The sequence below is a fragment of the Trichomycterus rosablanca genome, chromosome 17, assembly GCF_030014385.1.
Source record: "Trichomycterus rosablanca isolate fTriRos1 chromosome 17, fTriRos1.hap1, whole genome shotgun sequence".
NCBI classification, from domain to species: domain Eukaryota; kingdom Metazoa; phylum Chordata; class Actinopteri; order Siluriformes; family Trichomycteridae; genus Trichomycterus; species Trichomycterus rosablanca.
The window spans coordinates 29,870,874-29,897,314 of NC_086004.1; the positions used below are offsets into that span (position 1 = coordinate 29,870,874).

At 45.3% G+C, this 26,441-nt stretch overlaps 1 protein-coding gene across 1 annotated transcript in view; it reads left to right on the forward strand.

The window, feature by feature from the left end:
* Window positions 1–26,441, forward strand: part of syt7b (synaptotagmin VIIb) — a 55,081-nt gene that overhangs the window by 5,232 nt on the left and 23,408 nt on the right. Inside the window, exons 4-5 of the mRNA XM_063012514.1 lie at window positions 1,810–1,920; window positions 19,992–20,095. Of these exons, the coding sequence (XP_062868584.1) occupies window positions 1,810–1,920; window positions 19,992–20,095 (215 nt within the window). The remainder of the gene's footprint in view (window positions 1–1,809; window positions 1,921–19,991; window positions 20,096–26,441) is intronic.

The following is a 26,441-nucleotide window of genomic DNA, read 5'->3' on the forward strand; positions in this document are numbered from 1 at the left end:
ACACAGAGCTAAACTCCTTCACTCCCTCCCTAAAGGTGTTTAAATGTGATATATGGCCAAAAGTGTTCGGACGCCAAACAGTCCTAAAATAGAACGACCTGTATGTGATCTCTTATGAAGTGTGTCTGTGGGAATTTGTGCCTCCATTCATTCCAAACACTCAACAGCTCTGGGATGAACCGGAGGAGCAGAACCTCCTCCAATTACTACAGGTGTTCAGGTGTGTCAGCCACGCCCACTGTGAACATTAATGATGCGCTTCTAACCTTAAGGGAACAGTTTAGGGAAGGCTCATTTGTGTGCTGGACACTGGAGGTTCATTAAAGTGATGCACAGGAACAGAACAGGGAAGGACCTTACCTAAACTGTTGCCGCAAAGATTTCCTTTATCATGTTATGATTGATTTAATACACCTGTTTGCAACTGTTGTGGCTTTAAGACATTAATTCACTAATTAGAAAGGGCGTCCTAATACTTTTGTCCATATATTGGACCCCCACTGGACATTACAGTCGGCATCGTACACAGAAATCCACAGAACCGACGGGGCGTCCAGATACTTTTGGCAGTAGAATATGAGGCATTGTTACAGACAGAATGAGCCCTGATGAGTTCGTCATTTTCGTCGCACCATCGATCGGGTTCCATGCGGGCCACAACAGGCCGGACCGCGGCTCCTATAAAAAGCCCTGAAATGATGCACCATGGGAAAAGTCTGCTATTATTATCGCGCTACAGCGTCGCGGTCGGCGGCTCGGCATTGATTCCGCGGACGTATCGGCGCCCGGGACGCGGAGATAAGCCCCCGAACCCGGGCCGAGGGAGGAAATTGGGGGTAGCGAGAAGATCTGGTGCGTTTGAGGTGAAGCGCGGAGTTAATTATAGCCGAGCCGGTCGTGTCGTCGCTCACGGTAACGTCGCGGGGGTAGATTTAACACCCGCCGCGTTCAATCAGCTCCCGCCGGGACGAAGTGGAACCCCTACGGTGACAAAGGGCATTCCTGATCACTCGGATCCCAGGAGCAGAAACTCCTCCAATTACTGCAGGTGTTTCGGTGTGTCTGCCACGCCCACTGTGAATTAATTATGTGCTTCCAACCTTGAGCCAACAGTTTAGGGAAGGCTCATTCCTGTTCCAGCTCCTGCGGGGACGAAACGGAACACCTACGGTGACAAAGGGCATTCCAGATCACTTGGATCCCAGAAGCAAAACAAGGTGGGATCTTCTCCAATTAATTAATCTTGGAGAAGATTAATAATCTCCTTGGAGATAATTAATCTCCAATCATTAACATTAATGATGCACCTTGAGGCAACAGTTTAGGGAAGGCTCATTCCTGTTCCAGCTCCTGCGGGGACGAAACGGAACACCTACGGTGACAAAGGGCATTCCAGATCACTTGGATCCCAGAAGCAAAACAAGGTGGGATCTTCTCCAATTAATTAATCTTGGAGAAGATTAATAATCTCCTTGGAGATAATTAATCTCCAATCATTAACATTAATGATGCACCTTGAGGCAACAGTTTAGGGAAGGCTCATTCCTGTTCCAGCTCATGCGGGGATGAAACGGAACACCTACGGTGACAAACGGCATTCCTGATCACTCAGATCCCAGGAGCAGAACCTCCTCCAATTACTGCAGGTGTTTGGGTGTGTCAGCCACGCCCAGTGTGAACATTAATGACGAGCTTCGAACCTTGAGCCAACAGTTTAGGGAAGGCTCATTCCTGTTCCAGCTCCTGCGGGGACGAAACGGAACACCTGAAAGATTAATCCCGTAACTCTGACCCGTCCCTCTGAGGCAGGACCGGGTGAGATCAGACGAGCAGGTGAACAGGAGGTGGATCACACTCCCACCGTGAGTGGGGACTCGGTCACGCCGCCGTATTTCTCTCCGAGCATCGTGAAAGCTCTAAGTGCTTTTGTTTATACTAATCACTTAAACTGAAAAAAAAGATGCCAGAGGCCGACACCAAATTTGATAAAACGCTGGGCAGGGTGCCAGTCAGCGTTGCCCTGCATGTCAAGTGTGAGTACGGACGGTCAAAAGTATCTGGACGCCACTTCTAACGTTTCAATTCATGCCTTTCTGACGGAGCAGGTGTAATAAATCTGTTATATAAGAGGAATGGTTTGCTTCTGACTTCTTTTTTGTACAGCAACAGTTTAGGGAAGGCCCTTCTAATCAAGCTTGCAGTGTTCTGCACTTAACCCTGACCTCAGTCCTGCTCGACAGCTCTGGGATGGACCGGAACATCAACTGAGCATCTCTGGTCCTACTGAATGGGCACAAATTCCCACACACAGACGCACTACATTCAAAGCCTTGTGCGAAGCCTGCTCAAACAGGTGGCTGTTGTGTTAGGACGCAAGGAGAACATGCTTAACACAGCCAGGGAGTCGAATCCAGGCCTTCCTTACTGTGTGGTGCCAGGGCTACTCGGTCCACCACAGTGCCGCCCGCATGTACTAAAATATGATTGAGAAAATAAAAGCGCTAATCCGCTTATTACGATTATTTGTTTGATAATAATTAATTGGAATTATTTTATTCTGACAGATCTGGTGATTATAAATCTCAGGAACGTTGGGGTTTGGTGTGTCGGCGTGTTATGGATGCTGAACGCAGATCTGACGCCTCTTTTCATGAGGTGCGATTAGGATCGTGTACCCACGTCGGAATCTCAGTCAGTAAACAGTAGCGCTTTATTCCTGAGAGAGTCTCTAATTATTATTTTGCTTCTAATTATAATTCTACACTCATCACGTTCATATCAATCCGTTCATCCAGGAACCCCCCCCCCCCCCCACCCCACCCGAAACGACCCTCTTACCCCACCACGTCTCTCACACTGACTGTAGAGAAAATATAATTACCTAATCAGTGTGCAGGTTTGATTCATTTAGCATTCTGCACCACACACACACACACACACACACACACACACCTTCATTTCGACTCTCAGGGGTGGCGCGCTGAGTGTCATCGACGTTTCTTGGATTTCGGATGATGTTGAGAAAACACAGAGAAGGTCAAGAGGTGCCGACGACACAGCGAGGTGTTAATATGACTCCATGTGAGGACCTGTGGTACCACAGTTGGCAGGTTTACCTTGTGGGGACATTTCCGTTGTAGGCACATCTTTGAATCCATAGGTGGATCTTTGGGGGTCCAAATATAAAATCATGGGTGGATCTTTGCGTCTATATATAAAATTGTAGTAATGTGACTCCTTGTGAGGACCTGTGGTCCCACAGTTGGCAGGTTCTACCTTGTAGGGACGTTTCTGTTGATCAGAAATAAAAACACATTATCTTTTAACGTTTTTACTTAAAAATTAAAAGATACAGAATTAAAAATACCCTGTTGGTCAACACATCAATAAAAAAACTACTGTAGAACCTCGTGTAGATACCTCAGAGAACCCTGGACTCCAGACCCCACTCTGAGGACCAGAGGATGGTCGGATTTGTCCATATGTCTCTTTATTGCAGCTAGTTGTTTGTTATTGTGATTCTTTTTCTCTGGGTTCGTCTGTAAACCTAGCTCTCTCTGTACACAGGCACATTTTATGTCATCATCCTACACTCCTGAGAAGAGGGCGTGTCTAAATTCCTAGATGCCTTCTACTGAGGCGCCTCAATTCTGAGTGCTGATCTGACTGAATAACGAGGGAGCGTCTGGGACAGTTTATTCGTTTTTGGTACACGGAGGGAGACGTTAGCTAACTGTGACGTGATCAGGTAGGTAGTGGGGAGCAGGGCGGGTCACCAGGTTTGATCCACACGGCAGAAACAATCAGTTATTCCCAGGATTCGACCTTTTTTCCAAATGGTTTCCATTAGCGATTTTACACGCGATTGAGTTTCCGTCGCGGCGGTGACGTTTCTGTTCTGCACTCGGGTGTCGTGAGGTGAGAGAAGGTCGCCGCACCGACGCCGCACCGAGCTGTAGGTCAGCGCCGCGTGTCACGGGCTCCGATTCCTCGGTACGCCGGCGGAGAGACGAATGCGAGCAGAAACTCGGCCTCGCAAATCAGGCGCCGAGACACCGGGTGAGACGGCAGGAGGGAAGTGGTCAGGACTAAACGCCGGCGACCTTGTGGGCTGCGTTTGCTTTCCTGCCGTTTTTTAAACGTCTGAAGGTAATTGTTTAGTAATGCCACTTTTCCATCTGGTCGGAGGCCTCGTTAATGAGTCAAAGAAGAAGAAACGAGCAGCACGAGGGTGAGTAAAACACGCCGAGGGACGAGCGGGCGAGCGACCTGTAGTTAGACAGGGAGAGAGAGAGAGGACCTGTCGTGCTTATTCAGGTGTGTAATGGTCTGTCTGATCGTGATAGATTTTTCTCTTCTACCACGACTCTACATTCACTGTGTGTGTGTGTGTGTGTGTGTGTGTTTACAATGCCAATAAACAGATATACAGCCCTAGGCAGGGGGTCAGGGGTATAGGGGCGCTTGGGTAATGCACTAGTCTGTTAACCCTAACACACACACACACACACACACACAGAGAGAGATTGGCTGTGTCTGATGGAGGTGACCCCTGCTGGCTGGCTGGTTGAACCACTTTATTAGGAACACCTGACTAAACAATTACTGACTGTAGCTCATCTGTTGCTCCGTACCCTATTATCAATCTGAAGGGACCCCCATAGGACCCCCGCTGACCAGATGACGTCTCAGCACGTGCTGTTCTGTGTGTGTGTGAGTGTAGCAGGTGCAGCAGTGTTGTTTGGTTGTCCATCTTCCTCCAGTCTGATTACAGGACGCTGCTGAATAGGCGTTCCCATTCCAGAACACTGGGCACGAGGCGGGAATACACTCTGGACTGGACACCAGTTCATCACACCTGCTCATATGCTTACACAATCACACTGACCCCAATCCACCTATTGGCAGGTGTTTGGGTGTAAATGACAGTAAAACACTGACTGCACAGAGCTGGAGAGAGAGAGGTTAGACAGTGATAGCGGACATGTTCCTCAGTTCCTCAGTTCCTCAGAACACACTTCATTAGAAAGCACCGGAACTCCTGTAGGCGTGGCCGTAGAGACAGGACCTCTCAGCCCCCATGTCAGACAGAATTAGGGAGGGATGTGCTAAGCGCCTCGGAGCGCGGAGGAACGGCGCTTCTGTCCAGTGTGGATTATTCAGAAGCATGGGCGTGTAATCCACAAAGACTGCGGTCAGAAGGCAGGAAGCGAGTACAACGTCCTTATATGGAATAGTGGGTGGATCTTTGAATCCATATATGAAATCGTGGGTGGGTATTTATGTCCATATATGGAAATGTAGGCGCATCTATCAATCCATATATGGAAATGTAGGCGCATCTATGAATCCATATATCGAAATGTAGGCACATCTATGAATCCATATATGGAATTGTAGGAGGATCTTTGAATCCTTATATGGAATTGTAGGAGGATCTTTAAATCCTTATATGGAATTGTAGGAGGCTCTGAATCCTTATATGGAAATGTAGGAGGATCTTTGAATCCTTATATGGAATTGTAGGAGGATCTTTGAATCCTTATATGGAAATGTAGGAGGATCTTTGAATCCATATACGGAATCATGGGTGGATCTTTGCGTCTATATATGGAATTGCAGGCATAAAATTTGAGTCCATATATGGCGGATCTTTAAATGCATATATGTAACCATGGGCAGATCTTTAAATCCATATATGGATCTGTGGGCAGATATTTGAGTCCATATACTCACTCAAATATATTTGCTACACACTTAGCAAAATGGAATTCTGTCCGCTGCACTTTTCATCAAAACCAAAAGATGTTCTGTCCTGCAAAGATTTGGCGCTGATCTGAACTTCTCCTGCCAAGCCAAGGAGCCTCAAAGAGATCCAGAAGTTCAGTGAAGCCACCTCAGGTTCTCCCATCCTGGAGACGAGCCTGCCAACTAGGGTCCAGTTCATTCCCATCTAAAGTCAGACAGACTGAACCACAGTTCCTGAACCATATACCACTGTAACCTATTGAAAAAGTTCCTGAACCCAATATCAATGTCAACTTTTCTGACGTCCAGAACCACTTTAATCAATGGAACCACAGTTCCAGACCTCAGTTCTATTTCTATCAGTGGAACCACAGTTCCAGACCTCAGTACCTGTCTTACTAATGGAACCACAGTTCCAGACCACGATAAAACAATGGTCCATTAAAGAACGGTTCCTTATGGAACCACAGTTCTTCCAAGGCTCCAACACCCCTGTAACCTACTGAATCACTACAACCCACCAATATCACTACACCATTACCCCATATCATTAAACCAAACCCTTGGAACCCTTGGAACTTACTAATGGAACTTAATGACCCACAGTTCCTGACCTCAGTACCAGTTGAACCATTCTGACTGCATTTTCCTCACCCAGTTGCAACGATATTAAGCAACTTGGAGCATGTGGAGATCCTGGTTTGTTTCCAGTACCCTCGAGTGACATTCCCACACCGTGAGCCTCTATAACAGCTTATAACTGGTCTTGATGGTGACAGGTTCCAGATTGAGGAGATGATTAGGATGAGTTACGCTCACACTTGGCGTCTTGTTTGGATGAGTGAAGTGGATTAATTATAACCACCAGCGCTGTAAAACATCAACAGCGCTCACGGGTCTTGTTTAATGGATTGTTGTTCCCCGGTGTTCCACCCCCCCGTGGAGCCACAGTGCAGCTGTTTCCCAGCGTGAGACGTCTTACATCGTTATACTGGGAACGCGACACACAGCACACACGGTTCCGGAGCCGGGTAACCGGTACGAGGTGCTACATGAGTCTCGTTCCATATTTCAGAGGAACCCTCATGATTACAGCTCTGATGTCTGGTGGTAAACGAGACCCGACCACAAAAATACAGAAGCTCCGATTCTATTTTCTTATCACCTTTTAGGACAGTCGGTCCTCTCCGGAAAATCCTATTATCTCTATTTCTGTCTGGAGCACCCGAGAGCATCGGAGGGTGGCGAGAAGAGGGTGGGGGGTCTGTCTCCAAAACCAAGTGCTCTTAAGAGACGGTGAATCGGAAGAGACGGTCGGGGAGGCTGAATTTATAAATTATACATTTATTTATTCAGGTCAGATTCAGCGCTTTCCTGAGCTCTCGGATTCATCATAACTGCTGCAGTTACGCCCTTTGCTGGCTGATCGGTGGAACTGCACAGAGACGGGGGATAATAGAGATCGATGTGTGACTGTCCGTGTGCGATACGGATCTCCATATGAACCCACTCAGTGCAGGGGAAAAAAACGGTCGGTGCTGCACGTGGAGGTCTGCAGCTGGGGAAGTGGATAAGACTAAATTGGGAGCAATGGGTGGGTCAGGGTCATGGTGGGTCAGAAAGGTGGGAAACACCCTGGACGGGTTGCCAGTCCCCTCACACCCACACTTGGTGTAATTTCTGGTAGCTCCGGTTAACCCGACTGCAGGTCTTTGGACTGTGCCCCCCCATATATAGGGGGCGCCACAGCGTATCTGGTCCATCCTGGTCAGGGTTACAGTGGGTCCAGCGTCACCCTGAAACATCCTGGACATCCTGCACCAATCCCCTGGAGGCCAGTTTACTTTTCTACCCATGTGGAGAAGATCCGCACAGAAAGTCCAGAATCAGTGACTGGTAGTTAGAAGGTTTGAACCCAGGTTCCCGAAGCCGCGTGACTATGCGACACCCACTTTACCAGTTGCGCCAGTGTGTCGCCTAGAATGATCGTTTATTTTATAAGCACAGCGGCTCAGTTTAATAAACGAAATGTGTTCAGGCTAATGGAGGTATGACAGGCGGACACAGAGAGACTGATTGATGGCCGACACACACACACACACACACACACACACACACATGTATGCAGACAGAAAGAGGAAACACACGTCACCAGGTCCAGATGGCAAGACGCCTAATTTCAGACTGACTGACAAGGCATGCCAGGACTTATCAGTCAGAGAATGAGCAGCACACACACACACACACACACACACACACACACACACACTGCGTGGCCAAAAGTATGTGGACACCTGAACACCATGAGCATTAATCTCTCACCCAACTCCTTTTGTAGTAAATCAGCCTCCACTTTAAACTAAAGCTTTAAACTAAATTTTGTACCATGACTGCTGGGATTTACCCCAATTCCTCTACAGAAGCATTATTAAGTTTGCTTCAAGAGTCTAATGTTGTTCCAGGTCTGATCTCCTTTTTGGGGTCTGATGTTCTATTTTTTGTGGGTCTGATGTTCCTCTTTTTTGGGGTCTGATGTCCTTGTTTTTGGGGTCTGATTTTCTCCTTTTTGGGGTCTGATGCTCTTCTTTGTAAGGTCTGATGTCCTTGTTTTTAGGGTCTGATTTCCTCGCTATTAGGGTCTGATGTCCTCGCTATTAGGGTCTGATGTCCTCGCAATTAGGGTCTGATGTTCTCCTTTTTTGGGGTCGGATGTTCTTGTTTTTGGGTTCTGATGTTCCTCCTTTTTGGGGTCTGATGTTGTTTTTGGGGTCTGATGTTCTCCTTTTTTGGGGTCTGATGCTCTTCTTTGTAAGGTCTGATGTCCTTGTTTTTAGGGTCTGATGTTGTTTTTGAGGTCTGATGGGTTTTTTGGGGGTCTGATGTTCTCCTTTGTAAGGTCTGATGTCCTTGTTTTTAGGGTCTGATGTTGTGTTTGGGGTCTGATGTCCTCATTTTTAGGGTCTGATGTTGTTTTTGGGGTCTGATGTTGTTTTTGAGGTCTGATTGTTTTTTTTGGGGTCTAATGTCCTTGTTTTTGGGATCTGATGTTCTCCTTTTTGGGGTCTGATGCTCTTCTTTGTAAGGTCTGATGTCCTTGTTTTTAGGGTCTGATGTTGTTTTTTAGGTCTGATGTTCTCCTTTTTTGGGGTCTGATGTTCTCCTTTTTTGGGTTCTGATGTTCTCCTTTTTTGGGTTCTGATGTTCTCCTTTTTGGGGTCTGATGTTCTCCTTTTTTGGGTTCTGATGTTCTCCTTTTTGGGGTCTGATGTTCTCCTTTGTAAGGTCTGATGTCCTTGTTTTTAGGGTCTGATGGTTTTTTTTAAAGTCTGATGTTCTCCTTTTTGGGCTCTGATGTCCTTGTGGAAGTGTAGCGCCGCTCTCCAGCGTGACTGACGGAGGTCTGATGGACGAGGACAGGTGGAGGACAGGTGGAGACACTAGATGGAAAATAGAAAACGTGATGAGTTGACCTCCGGAGCAGCGCTAGCCTCAGAGAAGCGGATTTTAATTTTGTTATGCTAATTCCTCCCCGGGCAGGAGCGGAGGATCCGTGAGCGGCGGCGTCTCGTAACGTAGCGACGTGAAGATCGCAGGTTTAAACGGATTTGATTCCATCAGACCGGCGGCGGCTTTTACTGACCCGCAATCAAGACGAGGACGAGAAGCAGAGACACGTTTACAGTTAACTCAGCTTTCAGATCCACGTTCTGGTTCTACTGTTTATTACTCTGCGTCACGGCAACGTGAACGGCTGCTGTTCATCTACAACCAGCGACCAGGCAGAGTGAACGTTAGGGAAGGACCTTTCCTGTTCCAGCATGACTGTGATCCTGTCACTGGTTCACCAGTCGTCCTTCCTTAAACCATTTTGGAGGGTGAAAACACAACTCTGTAGTTGTTATTAATGGATATTTTTATACATTTAATTTTATGCTATAGGATGTTTAGATATTTATTTACACACATTCTGAGAACACAGAAACGTCTGGCCGTGTTTATTTCTGCGTTTAGGTTCATTTGTTTACTGATGTTTTTACCCTCGATCGCTCCTGGTCTCAGCGTCGGCTCAGTAACGAGGACTTGGATGTGAGTGCAGTGTAAAGGGTCTGATGTTCTCCTTTTTGGGGTCTGATGTTCATCCTTTTTAGGGTCTGATGTCCTCTTTTTAGGGTCTGATGTCCTCTTTTTAGGGTCTGATGTCCTCTTTTTTGGGGTCTGATGTTCCTCCTTTTTAGGGTCTGATGTCCTCTTTTTAGGGTCTGATGTCCTCTTTTTGGGGTCTGATGTTCTTCTTTTTGGGGTCTGATGTCCTCCTTTTTAGGGTCTGATGTCCTTTTTTTTGGGGTCTGGTGTTCTCCATTTTGGGGTCTGATGTTCTTGTTTTTAGGGTTTGATGTCCTCATTTGTGGGGTCTGTTTTTTTTTAGGGTCTGATGTTGTTTTTGGGGTCTGATGTTCTCCTTTTTAGGGTCTGATGTCCTTGTTTTTGGGGTCTGATGTTTTTGGGGTCTGATGTCTGTGGGGACACACAGGCGGAAACGAGACACGGGTGCGACGCATTGACGTGATTTGGGGGAACAGAAAACAGGTGTATTAACAAAAGCAGGTAGGAAACATAAAAAGCAGGACTGAGACCAGCGGGGGTCCTGACGGGATTAGAACCAAAGTGCTTCTCTTTCACAGGAAGTGCATTTTTGGAGAGCGCAGCAGCAGCAGGGCAGATTTTTCAGACCGGAAGCTCAGACGTCACCCTGTAACCCTCGTTTATTTATTTACGATGTGACGTCGTTCGTCTCACAGCGCTTATTCGTCATGCAGCAGGCGGTGAAGCTCTGGCCTGCATTAGCGCCGCTGTATTAGATTAGCCTAGCCTAGCCTTCAGCGCGCGTGTGACTAAACCCTGAAATCCGTACAGACGGGTCCAGGATCCGCCGCTCTGATTCTGAAGGTAAATCTGATTTTCCTGAACCGGAGCGGATTTTCACGTCAGTTAGGATTTTCTGTGTTTCTGTAACCGCGGCCGAGAGCGACGCGCCGGATCGGATTAGCCTAGCGTAGCGTTCGTGGATGTGACAACGGTTACGCGTTTGAGTTAGCGATTCTGGAACGGAGGAAGGATTTTGTACTGTAAAATCTTACTGTACTGCAAATAAATCGTAGCCTGGACTGTCTGGTGTAGCTTTATTACCGTTTATTCATGTTACACCTGTAATACATTGGAAAAAATTGGGACGGCGGCAAAATAAGAGTAAAAAGTTGATCAAATGTGGACGTTTCAGTGTTTGAAAGGTTCCACAATGAGCAGGTGAGTCGGTAACAGGTGAGGGAATCATGATCAGGTATAAAAGACAATTTTCTCACCACTTTATGTGCCAAATGTCATAAGGAATCATCAATTAGCTCAAATATTGCAAATAATTTCAGTCTTTCACCGTCTACCGTGCTTAATATTGTGAAGGATTCAGAAGATTCAGGGAATCTGAATATATCTCCACAAACCACTTCAGAATGTGTGTAACCCTTGAGCTCCAGGCAGTTGTAGCCTAGTGGTCAAGGTACTGAACTAGTAATCAGAAGGTTGCTGGTTCAAACCCCATCACTGGCCCACTGTTGGTTCCTTAAGCAAGGCCCTTAACCCTCAGTTGCCTAGACTGCTGTGCACTGTAAGTCGCTTTGGATTCCTCATAGGAAAGTGGTAGCTCAGCGGTGAAGTTACTGGACTAGTAATCAGAAGGTTGCTGTTTTAAACCCCATCACTGGCCAACTGTTGGGCCCTTGAGCAAGGCCCTTAACCCTCAATTGCCTAGACTGCTTAAACTGTGCACTGTAAGTTGCTTTGGATTGCTTTGCATTCCTTACCTTAGAGGGAAGTGGTAGCTCAACGGTGAAGTTACTGGACTAGTAATCAGAAGGTTGCCAGTTCAAGCCTCACCACCAACTTGTTGCTGTCTGGCCCCTGAGCAAGGCCCCTAACCCTCAATTGCTAAATTGTGTATAGACATAATAAGCGTCCGCTCAATACTGCAAATGTAAATATTTCAGCAACACGACGCCACGCCTCTTTCTGCACGCAGTACAACAGAGTGCGTGTGCTTGACCGTCCTGCCTGCAGTCCAGATGATGAAGAGGAGAATCAGACGACGGTGAGCACAGACAGCTCGTATCGAGCCAGAACGGAGGACGTCTCGATAAAAGGAACGCTGCTGGAACACAGGGGGGGTAAACATGCCCCCTGTATGCATCTGTGGACCCTCACGCTATGTACCCCGGTGCCAATACCCCCCCTGCACTGCCGGTAGTTGAAATGCAGCGGTACAGGAGCCGTGCTGACCGAGTCTGAGTGGTAATTAAACACCGCAGACTCGTTATGATTATTATTTCATGTTTATTAGAACGTGATATTTATTCACCTGCTCGCTCTCACCTCATTAACGAGGTGTTGTTTTCGAGAGCACTCCATGTTGGTCTGGTCCAAATAAATAGCGAGCTAGAGCCGTTACCTGAGTATTAGATTCAATTCTGGTGCTTAATCATTCACTCAGTGTCTGTTTTACCACCAATTTAACCTGGTCAGGGTTGCGGTGGGGCCGGGTCACTGGGTTGAAAGGCAGGACACACCCCGGACAGGATGCCAGTTCATCACACTTAGGGTCATTTGTGTTTGGATGCAGACACAGGAAGAACATTCAAACTCCACACAAAAACGACCCTGGGATTCGAACCCAGGCCCTTGTTGCTGTGAGGCGGGGGCACTACCACTCTGCTATGCCACCGTGCCACCCTAAACTCATTAACATTGTCGGCACAGCTGGATATTCCGCTAACACACCAGCACTGGGATTCTGGACTCTCCGAGTTCGAATCTCAGCTGTGCTACCAGTTGTCTGGGCGCCCCCGAGAGCAGGCAGCAGACAAGAGCGCCCACGAGTCTGCTGGGTGGGAAAAGGACGTGACTAAAAAAGTGGGCGGGGTCGTTAGTGGCCTGAGATGCCTGTACAGAAGTGGAGGAACGTGGAGATCAGTGCGTGACTCTCCCTGTGCGAGACCGACCTCATGCGCCATTCCATCGAAGTACGGGCGAATAAGAAGGGGGCACACGTCGGAGGGAGGGCGTGTCGGGAGGATATACCCTCCTCAGTACGCCGTCAGGGTCTTCAGCAAAGGAGGAACTGGATATGACTAAATTAGAAGAAAAAGGGAGAAAATGCAGAATTAAAATAGTAACAAAAGAACTGAATTTGTATTCTGTTGAGTTTTGACACTCGCCCCCCTGTGCCAGCGTCTCTCTCTTGTTCTGCCCTCCATCATTTTTGTTCTGCTTTCCTGTGTCTTCTAAACTCTACACAGTAATAGAAACCTAGTAAGGCCTGTCCAGGGTGTTCCTGCCTAAACCAGAGAAGCAGAGACCCTGACCAGGATGAAGCCGTTTTATGAAGGTTTTATGACCCCCTTCTTTTGCATTATCCATCTTTGGATATACCTAATTCCCCTGCGCTCTCTGGCATCCTCTGTTGGTACAGAGCTGCAGGTACAGCGAACTGTTTTTTTCTATTGAATTCTGCATTTCTTCTTTTTCTCTCAGTTTAGTCGTAGCCGGTTCCTCTTCCTCTGCTGGAGACCCCGATGGCGTACTGAGAAGGGTATATTCTCCTGACACGCCCTCCCTCTGACCCCTTTTTATCCCCCTGTACTTTGGTGGATCGGTCTCACTCACGCGCTGATCTCCGCGTTCCTCCACTTCTGTACAGGCACCTCGGGATACTAACCAGGGTCCTTGTGCGGCGTCGAAGACCACGCCCACTTTTTAGTCCCGTCTTTTCCCACCCGGCAGATTAGTAGACGATTTTGTCTGCTGCACTGTCTGCACTGCTGATTGTGCCCGCTAGGGGCGCCCAGCCGACCGGTAGCAGAGCTGAGATTTGATTCTGGTGATGTAGATGATTGACGTGTATCTGAATATACAATTGTGGGCACCTTTAGGAGCAACAACAGCTCAGCTGTTTCTTTGTTTTTAGTCACGACCGCTCAAGAACTTTTTTCCTCAGCTGCTTGTCAGTGCTTGTAATCCCCGTGTAAAGCACACCACCACTGGATTCTTGAGCAGTGGAAACACACCCCTCAGTGATAGAGATCGTAACCCTGCAGCGTTCGATGGTAGAATTTAGGCAGATTGGAACCGTGGCTGTAATTTTGGAACATGAAGATGTAAAAAAAGTAAACAGGTCGGTAAACGAGTGGAGGCGCGGCCGAGCGGAACGGGACGAGCGTCTGGGACGTGACGGGGCGACCGCGCCCCTCCGGATCGAGACTGAGTCCAATTTGCATTCGGGGTGTAATTGGATTTCAGGCTAATGCAGCTTTATTCTATTAGAAATGAGACCCGGGAATAAAACTCCAGATAGACTCAATCTGAGTGTGTGTGTGTGTGTGTGTGAGAGACACTGTGTGTGTGACACTGTGTGTGTGTGTGAGTGTGTGTGTGTGTGTGTGTGTGTGAGACACTGTGTGTGTGACACTGTGTGTGTGTGTGTGTGTGTGTGTGTGTGTGTGTGTGTGTGTGTGAGACACTGTGTGTGTGTGTGTGTGTGTGTGTGTGAGAGACACTGTGTGTGTGACACTGTGTGTGTGTGTGTGTGAGACACTGTGTGTGTGTGTGTGTGAGACACTGTGTGTGTGACACTGTGTGTGACACTGTGTGTGTGTGTGTGTGTGTGACACTGTGTGTGTGTGTGTGACACTGTGTGTGTGTGTGTGTGAGACACTGCGTGTGTGTGTGTGTGTGTGTGTGTGAGACTGTGTGTGTGTGTGTGTGACACTGTGTGTGTGACACTGTGTGTGTGTGTGTGTGTGTGAGACACTGTGTGTGTGTGTGTGTGTGTGTGTGTGTGAGACACTGTGTGTGTGTGTGTGTGTGTGTGAGACACTGTGTGTGTGTGTGTGTGAGACACTGTGTGTGTGACACTGTGTGTGTGTGTGTGTGAGACACTGTGTGTGTGTGTGTGTGTGTGTGTGTGAGACACTGTGTGTGTGTGTGTGTGTGTGTGAGACACTGTGTGTGTGTGTGTGTGAGACACTGTGTGGTGTGTGACACTGTGTGTGACACTGTGTGTGACACTGTGTGTGTGTGTGTGTGTGTGTGTGTGTGACACTGTGTGTGTGTGTGTGTGTGTGTGTGTGTGTGTGACACTGTGTGTGTTTGTGTGTGTGTGTGTGTGTGTGACACTGTGTGTGTGTGTGTGTGTGTGTGTGTGTGTGACACTGTGTGTGTTTGTGTGTGTGAGACACTGCGTGTGTGTGTGTGTGAGACACTGCGTGTGTGTGTGTGTGTGTGTGTGACACTGTGTGTGTGTGTGTGTGTGTGTGTGAGACACTGCGTGTGTGTGTGTGTGAGACACTGCGTGTGTGTGTGTGTGTGTGTGTGTGTGTGTGTGTGTGTGTGACACTGTGTGTGTGTGACGGAGAGAAAGAACAGTAGTTGATAAGTTCATTCATTCATTGTCTGATTTACCACACCTTCATCCTGGTCAGGGTCTCAGTGGGTCTAGTTCTTTGGGCAAATGGTAGGAAACTCCCTGGACAGGTCGCCAGTCCATCACATACACACACACACACACACACACACATCACCAATTACTCTGACTGTGTGTGGAAAGAAACCGGAGCACCCAGAGGAAACCCATGCAGGCACAGGGAGAACATACCACACAGAAAGGACCCTGGGAAATCGAACCCAGACCCTTCTCCTTCTTGCTGTGAGAAGGAGATGCGACGCTACCCACCGCAACACCGTGCCGCCCTGTCAACAGGCTACATTCACAAACCAGAACAGAGATCTAATATTTGTAATGTTCTTGTTGAGATTTTGGACCGGAACTGAAGGAACCTTTTCCTTCTTCTGCACAAATGAATAACGGCTCATCAGTGAGCAACAAACTTGTAGAGACCCATTAAAATATGAAACACATCAGAGGTTTGTGTCAACGGGGATTACGGCTTTATTAAATGGTGAAAATGCACAAGTTCCTTCAGTCCCTGTCCAAAATCCTAACAAAACCATGAATACAGTACTGGATTTATGTTCTGATTTGTGTCTCGGCTGCTCTGTAATCGTCTCAGCTGTAACTGAGTGAGTAAAGTATCCGGGGTGTATTCACGCTCGCACCCAGGGACCCACTGTGACCCCGGGCAGGATGATGTCGATATTCTATAATCCACGACGCCCGACATTCTGTCCAGCGGGGAGAAATAAATGATTATATTTCAGTCGGGTGTCTGTGAGCGGGCGGCGGCGAATCATTCATCACATTTTCCTGCTCTGTCCAGATCCTGATTAGATGCGAACACGAGCCCGACGCGCCGGTCAGCGCCAATCAGCCCCATAAATAATAAAATAAATAAACCCACCGCCGCCGCCGCCGCTCCGTCTCTGTCAGAAACGTCCAGGATCGCCGCGCTAGTTTCCCTCCTCAGGCGCTCGGTAGGGTCTGTGTGGCACTGACTGAAAGACTCCAGATCTGGAACCGGTTCCGTTCCGGGTTCTTAGAACCTTGGTGCTGTTTAGAGAACCGGCGCATGTTTGGAACCGAGGATGCATCATCAACAGGACGCTGGACTAAAGTAAACAATACCACAGTGGTAGCTCAGCGCTTCAGGTAGTGGTCTAGTAATCAGAAGGTTGCCAGTTCAAGCCTCAGCGCTGCCACTGTTGGGCCCCTAAACAAGGCTCTTATGTGGGATGAATTTGAATCCTGACTGCAGACCAGAGGTCTGTCTGCAAACCCACTGATCTCTCTACACAGACACATTTTACAGATGACAGTTTCTTTCTTCCTGGTTTTTGGTTCTTTCTTCTTGGTATTTGGTTATTTTCCCTTGGTTCTTGGTTCTTTTTATGGTTATTGGTTCTTTCTTCTTGATTCCTGGTTCTTTCTTTTTGGTTCTTGGTTCTTTTTGGTTTTTGGTTCTTTCACCTTGGTTTCTGCTTCTTTCTTTTTGGTTTTTGGTTCTTTCTTTGTGGTTCTTGGTTCTTTCACCTTGGTTTCTGGATCTTTCTTTTTGGTTCTTGGTTCTTTCTTTTTGGTTCTTGGTTCTTTCACCTTGGTTTCTGGATCTTTCTTTTTGGTTCTTGGTTCTTTCTTCCTGGTTTTTGGTTCTTTCTTTTTGGTTCTTGGTTCTTTTTAGGATCAACTCCCTCGTTCAACATCAGTTCTTAATCTCACTCCCACTCTTTTAGCAAATGGGCACAAGTTCCCACAGGCAAACTCCAAAGCAGTGTGGAAAGCCTTTTTAAAAAAGTAGAGGATATGGCAGGGTGGGTGGCAAGTCCATATTACTGTCCATGGTTCTGAAGAGGGGTGGTTTGGTGTCCACATTCTTTTGACTGGGTTCGTTTTGAATGCTTGGCTCATACTGGCTCTAAAAGAATAAAGAACACAACTACTGGCCTCTGGAGCAGTGGAAACGTGAAGCTTAACACTAGTAACCGGTACCTGACAGGATCACAGATCACTGCGCTGCTTTGAGAAGGTCGAGAGATTCTGAATAAAGATTCTCTTCACTACCTTATTTTTTTTTTACATGACCACAAAATAATCTTGTCACTGATTTGTCACACAGTCCGTGGGTTTTTTGGCAGCAGCTGAAAAATGAGCAACAAGAACCGAACCTGAACCGTTTATCACCCGCCGCCATCATGACCCGCGGCACTGAGAGAGCTCAGGAGGAGGAAACGTGGCTTCAGTCGACTGTAGTGTTTCTAAAGCTCTCTGTCATTCAGTGTAGTGTAGAGGTCTATAAAAACACTCCGGGTCATATAGAATCTATAGAAACACTCCGGGTCATATATTTACATTTTCAGCATTTAGCAGACGCTTTTATCCAAAGCGACTTACACAATGAGCTGAACACGATGAGCAATTGAGGGTTAAGGGCCTTGCTCAGGGACCCAACAGTGGCAACTTGGTGGTGGCGGGGCTTGAACCAGCAACCTTCTGTTTACTAGTCCAGTACCTTAACCACTGAGCTATCACTGGCCCTGATTTGTCACACTGATTCATATAGAATCTATAGAAACCCTCCGGGTCATATAGAATCTATAGGAACACTCCGGGTCATATAGAATCTATAGGAACACTCCGGGTCATATAGAATCTATAGGAACACTCCGGGTCATATAGAATCTATAGGAACACTCCGGGTCATATAGAATCTATAGGAACACTACGGGTCATATAGAATCTATAGGAACACTCCGGGTCATATAGAATCTATAGAAACACTACGGGTCATATAGAATCTATAGGAACACTCCGGGTCATATAGAATCTATAGAAACACTCCGGGTCATATAGAATCTATAGGAACACTCCGGGTCATATAGAATCTATAGAAACACTCCGGGTCATATAGAATCTATAGAAACACTCCGGGTCATATAGAATCTATAGGAACACTCCGGGTCATATAGAATCTATAGGAACACTACAGGTCATATATAATCTATAGAAACACTCCGGGTCATATAGAATCTATAGAAACACTCCGGGTCATATATAATCTATAGGAACACTCCGGGTCATATAGAATCTATAGGAACACTCCGGGTCATATAGAATCTATAGGAACACTCCAGGTCATATAGAATCTATAGGAACACTCCGGGTCATATAGAATCTATAGAAACACTCCGGGTCATATATAATCTATAGAAACACTCCGGGTCATATAGAATCTATAGGAACACTCCGGGTCATATAGAATCTATAGGAACACTCCAGGTCATATAGAATCTATAGAAACACTCCAGGTCATATAGAATCTATAGAAACACTCCAGGTCATATAGAATCTATAGAAACACTCCAGGTCATATAGAATCTATAGGAACACTCCAGGTCATATAGAATCTATAGAAACACTCCGGGTCATACAGAATCTATAGAAACACTCCGGGTCATATATAATCTATAGAAACACTCCGGGTCATATAGAATCTATAGAAACACTCCAGGTCATACAGAATCTATAGGAACACTCCGGGTCATATAGAATCCATAGAAACTTGGCCACATCGTGGAAGAGATGCACCAGGGTGTCCTGTAGGACGGTCCGCCTGTCACCATGTCCTGGTACCAGGTACCACAGAACCCCCTCAGATGTCTCAGTGAGTGGGATCACCAGGCGCTCCTGATGTTTCGGTTCCTCTGTGCAACCCGTTTGTCTCTGTTTTTATTCTTTATCACGTTGTTTTCTTTTCCTGGGTGATTAATGACGCAGTGAGGAACCAAAAGGGCAAATCATGGAGCCACCAGCGCTCATCCATCTCTGCCTCGTTTCCTTCCAGTTTTTTTACTCTGGCTGCCATAAGATGAAGTTCTCTCAGATCTTCTCCTCTCCAGGACTTCATCCTCGTCTGTTTCTGATTTATTCTACATTCTTCTCTCTCTGAAGGTCCTGAGATATCTCCTCTCAGGACGTTACTGACGTTACTCCGGGTGCGTCTCTTCCCTGAGCCACTCGCGCCCACTGTTCCTCCTCATTAGAAACCCTCCATAACAACATTGCTATATTTTCTGAGCGGCGTCAGTAAACGTGTTTCTAATTACTGTGCAGCCTTAACGAGCTTGGCGGTGGCGACCTGTCGCATCGTAGCGAACCTCTCGCGTAACCCACGCGCCAACCGACGGGTGAAGACATCCAGCAGCCGCTACGCAGGGACACGACGCTGGAGAAAACGGATCCTCGCAATTACACCCGGGTCCTCCGATCCTCGCTCAGCTCATGTTTATTCCTGTTAGCATGTACGCTTTCGAATCTCGCTAAAACGATCGCGCTCAGCTCACGCTAATAGTTACCGCCGCGCTGCTACGCTAAAGGAACGTAGCCGTGCAGAACCTGGACGTGTTCGGCTACTAAAATGATCAAATATGATCAAATATATCGCCAAAAGTATTCGGACGCATGATCGTGAGCTTGCTGGACAAAACAAAGCGACGTCTGTGTGACCTTATCAGCTGGAACCATAGATGTGTGGGAATTTGTGCCTTGGTTGATGTTCCAGTTCATCCCAGAGCTGTTGAGTGGGGCTGAGGTCAGGGCTCTGTACAGGACTGGAGTCCTTCCCTAAACTGTTGCTGCAGAAGCATGTATGAAACACATGGACTCACTAAATAAAAGGGGCGTCCCGATACTTTTGACCCTATAGTGCTGTATGATGTTTAATGAGATCGTCTCTCTCTGTTTTTAGGTTCCCTGTCGCTGGGCGTCTTCCTCGTATCGGTCAGTCTGACGGTGTGCCTCGTCTGGCTGGTGGCGCTCTGCGGCGTCTGTGGATGGTGCCAACGCAGACTGGTGAGTGATGTCACTTCCTGTCTAAAGGTAAACCTCTCGAACGGCACGACGCTTTGTATGTAGCTGCGTTTATTCTTGTATGATCTTTGCGATTAGAACCTTTTTGTCATGTCCAGTTCCCCTTTGTACTAAACACCCTGAACTAGGAGGGTCAGCTAGCGTGTGCCTCCTCCTAACAGACTGCAGGGGTCGCTGTTGCAATGGTGAGAATGTGAATCCTTGTCCGACCTTCCCTTTCTGTAGCGCCTGACCAGAGACTCGATCTTGAATCTTTGCAGTCCTGGGCTGGTCATCTTTAGCGCCTTGGGTAATGCCACTGGCCGCTCAGGTGGTGTGCCAGTCCATTGCGCTGCCACACCAACGTGAGACTCGGGTTTGAATCTCTGTGGTGCTGTCGGCTGGTCGGGCTTCTTCATACAGACATGATTGACTGTCTGTGTGGGTTTGAGGCCCTGCGATGGATTCGGGTGGTCCTGAGTGTGTTACTGTACTAGGTCCAGTGAGTCCAGGGAGACCAGACCCACTGTGACCCTGACCAGGATATAGCAGTGGTGACTTCACATGTTCATATTTGTTAGACAAGTGTTCTGTTTTGTTTATTTTTGATCATGTCAAGCGTTCTTATAAGAATATAGATCATATACACCATATACTGTATATATACACATACAATATATACTATAAATATACTATATATGCACTCTATATACACTCTATTAATAGTAAATATACCACATACACATAGATGTACAGTGTATCACAAAAGTGAGTACACCCCTCACATTTCTGCAGATATTTAAGTATATCTTTTCATGGGACAACACTGACAAAATGACACTTTGACACAATGAAAAGTAGTCTGTGTGCAGCTTATATAACAGTGTAAATTTTTTCTTCCCTCAAAATAACTCAATATACAGCCATTAATGTCTAAACCACCGGCAACAAAAGTGAGTACACCCCTTAGTGAAAGTTCCTGAAGTGTCAATATTTTGTGTGGCCACCATTATTTCCCAGAACTGCCTTAACTCTCCTGGGCATGGAGTTTACCAGAGCTTCACAGGTTGCCACTGGAATGCTTTTCCACTCCTCCATGACGACATCACGGAGCTGGCGGATATTCGAGACTTTGCGCTCCTCCACCTTCCGCTTGAGGATGCCCCAAAGATGTTCTATTGGGTTTAGGTCTGGAGACATGCTTGGCCAGTCCATCACCTTTACCCTCAGCCTCTTCAATAAAGCAGTGGTCGTCTTAGAGGTGTGTTTGGGGTCATTATCATGCTGGAACACTGCCCTGCGACCCAGTTTCCGGAGGGAGGGGATCATGCTCTGCTTCAGTATTTCACAGTACATATTGGAGTTCATGTGTCCCTCAATGAAATGTAACTCCCCAACACCTGCTGCACTCATGCAGCCCCAGACCATGGCATTCCCACCACCATGCTTGACTGTAGGCATGACACACTTATCTTTGTACTCCTCACCTGATTGCCGCCACACATGCTTGAGACCATCTGAACCAAACAAATTAATCTTGGTCTCATCAGACCATAGGACATGGTTCCAGTAATCCATGTCCTTTGTTGACATGTCTTCAGCAAACTGTTTGAGGGATTTCTTGTGTAGAGACTTCAGAAGAGGCTTCCTTCTGGGGTGACAGCCATGCAGACCAATTTGATGTAGTGTGCGGCGTATGGTCTGAGCACTGACAGGCTGACCCCCCACCTTTTCAATCTCTGCAGCAATGCTGACAGCACTCCTGCGCCTATCTTTCAAAGACAGCAGTTGGATGTGACACTGAGCACGTGCACTCAGCTTCTTTGGACGACCAACGCGAGGTCTGTTCTGAGTGGACCCTGTTTTTTTAAAACGCTGGATGATCTTGGCCACTGTGCTGCAGCTCAGTTTCAGGGTGTTGGCAATGTTCTTGAAGCCTTGGCCATCTTCATGTAGCGCAACAATTCGTCTTTTAAGATCCTCAGAGAGTTCTTTGCCATGAGGTGCCATGTTGGAACTTTCAGTGACCAGTATGAGAGAGTGTGAGAGCTGTACTACTAAATTGAACACACCTGCTCCCTATGCACACCTGAGACCTAGTAACACTAACAAATCACATGACATTTTGGAGGGAAAATGACAAGCAGTGCTCAATTTGGACATTTAGGGGTGTAGTCTCTTAGGGGTGTACTCACTTTTGTTGCCGGTGGTTTAGACATTAATGGCTGTATATTGAGTTATTTTGAGGGAAGAAAAAATTTACACTGTTATATAAGCTGCACACAGACTACTTTTCATTGTGTCAAAGTGTCATTTTGTCAGTGTTGTCCCATGAAAAGATATACTTAAATATTTGCAGAAATGTGAGGGGTGTACTCACTTCTGTGATACACTGTATATATACACTATTTATACTATATATACAGACTATATGTTTATATATATATATATATATATATATATATATATATATATATATCTTTTATATACTCTCTATATATACACTATAAATACTATATATACTATATATACACACTATATATTTTTTACTATATATATTATATATATATACTATATATATAAACTTTATATTATATATACACTATATATTTTTTATACTACACACACACACATACAGTATGTATATATATATATATATATATATATATATAATATACTCTCTATATATATATACACTATATGCACTATATATACCACATATACACTTAGATGTACATATACACTACTTATATACACACTATATATTTTTCTTTACTATATATACTATATTTATCCTTTATATACTCTATATATACACTATATGCACTATATGTACTATATATACCACATATACACTTATATATATATACACTACTTATACTATATATACACACTATATACTGTATTTTACTATATATACTATATAAACCCTGTATATGCTCTATATATACTCTATACAACGAAAAGTATTCGGACGCCTGACTGTGAGTTCGTCGAACTGTCCCATTTCAAAAACAAACGTGACCCTCTGTGTGATCGTTTACTAGCTAGAACAGCATCCGCTCTTCAGAGAAGCTTCTCACAAGACTTTGAAGTGCGTCTGTGGGAATTTGTGCCCAAAAAATCTTCAGTCGGTGTTCCGGTTCATCCCAGAGATGCTGAGTGGGGCTGAGCTCAGGGCTCTGTGCAGGACACTGGAGTTTCTGTAAACTGAGCTTTTCTTTATGCTGGAACAGAAAGGGCCTTCCCTAAACTGTTAAACTGTTGTTTTCTTTATATGATTGATTTATTGCACCTGTTTGTAATCATTGTGGCTGAAACATGTGAATTTAAAGATTAGAAGGGGCGTCCCGGTACTTTCGATCATATAGTGTATATAATGAGGTTGAATGTATACAGAGAGCTTCATACACATGTTATTTATTCATTTATTTATTTATTTGTATACGTTACGGTTAAGAAGAAGAATCTAATTCTCTCCCCTGATAAATATGAGCTGATGTAGAAACGTGCAAACCTCTGATTAATAACCCGGTTATAATTATAACCCACAAACCTAATGAATCATCCTAAACGAGTCAGATTAAATGACTCTCTTCAGCTGAATGATTCATTACTTTAATTAATTAGCTTTGCTAGGTAATAAATACGCTCACTGTTTACTCTGTTTTTTTTTTTGGGGGGGGGGGGGGGGGGGGGGGGGGTGAGAATAAACCGTCTGAATCACCAACAGACCGAATAGAAGAAAATAAAGAGCTGAAAGAGACGGAATAAAGGAAAGAGGGACAGAAGGGGGCAGAAGGGGGACTGTGGGGGGTTTTGATGAACCCAGGCTTTAATTACACTCTGTAATTTGGGCTCGGGCCCGAATCCACGCCCCGCAGGCACCTCCAGATCCTCTTATTACAGTGAAGGATTACCCAGGCCGCCTGAGTCCTTTACTATTCCTCTCTTCCTGTGTGTCAGAGCCCAGCTCCCACAATGCAACAGAGACGTTTTCTCTCAGGGTATACGCTATAGGACCTATAATAGTATATGAAGTATATGAACACCACACTTAGGGAAGGACGTTTCCTGATCCAGCAAAGTTCATACAGACAGGGTTTGGTTTTTATGGAACAGTTGTGTCCTGTACGGACCCCCTGACCCCTGGAATTAATTGGAGCATTGACTGCAAGCCTCAACCATTTACTCATATGTGCAGTTTACTATTTTATTTCTGCATTTTCTCCCTTTTACTCCCAGTTTAGTCATAGCCGATTACTCTTCCCCTGGTGGAGACCCTGATGGTGTTCAAGGAGGGTGTATTCGCCTAAAACGCTCCCTCCAAAGCGTTATTATTATCAATATTATTATTATTTATTTCTTTATTATTGTTATTATTATTATCATTATTATTAATTGTATTATTTTTATTATTATTGTTATTGTTATTATCAATATTATTATTATTACTTTCTTTATTATTACTATTTTTATTATTAGTTAATTATAATTATTATTACTTTTTATAATAATAAAACTTAATATTATTATTAATTATTATCATTATTATAATTATTATTATTATTATATTATCATTGTTATAATTGTTATAATAATTATTAATATTATTATTAATAATAATATTATTGTTGTCATTATTATTATTATTATTTCTTTTATTATTTTTTTTATTATTATTTTTATTATCATTATTTTTATTATTATAATTATCATAATTTTTTGTTTTTCTTATTATTATTGTTATTATTATTACAGTTACTATTATTAATATTATTAATATTGTTGTTGTTGTTATTATTATTACAGTTATTATTATTATTATTATTATTATTATTATTATTATTATTATTATAAAGGCGCTCATTAGTGCATCTTGTGACCAGCCATCCCAAATGAGCGGAGGCTGTTATAGATGTGAAGAGGAGATCAATTCCATATCAAATCCTAAACCTTTGGAAGGGTCCGCATACGTTCAGCCTGTAGCGTACACTGCTCTAGGTTTCCAATATTTTGTCCACCTGCGCTAGTTCCTGTTGATTCTCCGGCGCTGAAGCGTCAGGGTGATTTCAGGTGAACAGTGGGTATGATGTCATGGCGGAGCGGCGTGTCGGTGCGGGACCCCCGCAGGTCGGCGCCATCGAGAGTCTGTGAGCGTCAGCAGGTGCCGGACAGACGGAGGACGGACGCGGTGGAGTAGGGCAACGCGGGTTCACTTCCTCCAACCGAGAGAGCATCTGTGATCGTCTCCCCGTCCTCCTGTCCTCTCGCTCCCTCTCTAATCCTCAGCTCTCGTGCTGCTCCGTTCGTTTAGACGAGTCCGGTTCCCCGGTTCCTCGTGTGTTCCTCTCCCCCCTGCTGTGGTTCCTCCTTCACTTTGAGATCTGGAGCTTCCTCGCGGCCCGGCGGAGCTGCTGTAGATTTTATGATCAGGATTAATTATAGATGAGATGAAGATCATAGCAACCGCAAGTGCGTCTGAAACCCTGTGATGCTGGAGGAGCGCTCCTCGTTACCATGACCCCCCCCAAAACCCTCTGATGCTGAGAGAGCGCTCCTCGTTACCATGACCCCCCCCCTCCCCCCCAAAAAAACCCCCTTAAATTTAGGATCCTTTATAAACTCACTCAGCTACTTCAGAGCTCCACACACTCGTTTAACTCTGACCTCGTTTCCTACTTCATACAGTCATTAGGATAAAATACACGGGCAAAAGTTTTGGGACATGTTTAATTAATGAGTATATGTGCTTCTGACACAGGAGAACACAGCCATGCTGAACCAGAAAAAGGCCTTCCCCAAACTGTAGCCTCAAGATTGTATATTCCCGGGTCATACTGTATGTTTCCACATCGTATATTCCTATTCTTACATCGTATCTTCTCACATCGTATATTCCCAGATTGTGTATTCCCACATCTTTTATTCCCACATCATATATTTACAAATCGTACAATGTATATTCTTACATCATATTTTCCCATATCATATATTGCTACATCATATATTCTTACATCAATATTTCTACATTATATATACCTACATCATATGTTCTTTCATCATTTATTCACAAATTGTATATTCATAAATCATATAATCTCACATCGTATATTCTTACATTGTATATTTCTACATCTTAACTCCCACATCGTATATACTCACACATCATATATATTCATATCTTATATTCCCAGATTGTATACACCATTCCACATCATATATATCCTCAAATCGTATATTCTCACATTGTATATCCTCACATTGTATATTCCCACATCATATATATTCTCACATTGTATATTCTCACATTATATACAGTATATCCTTAAATTATAAATTCCCTCAT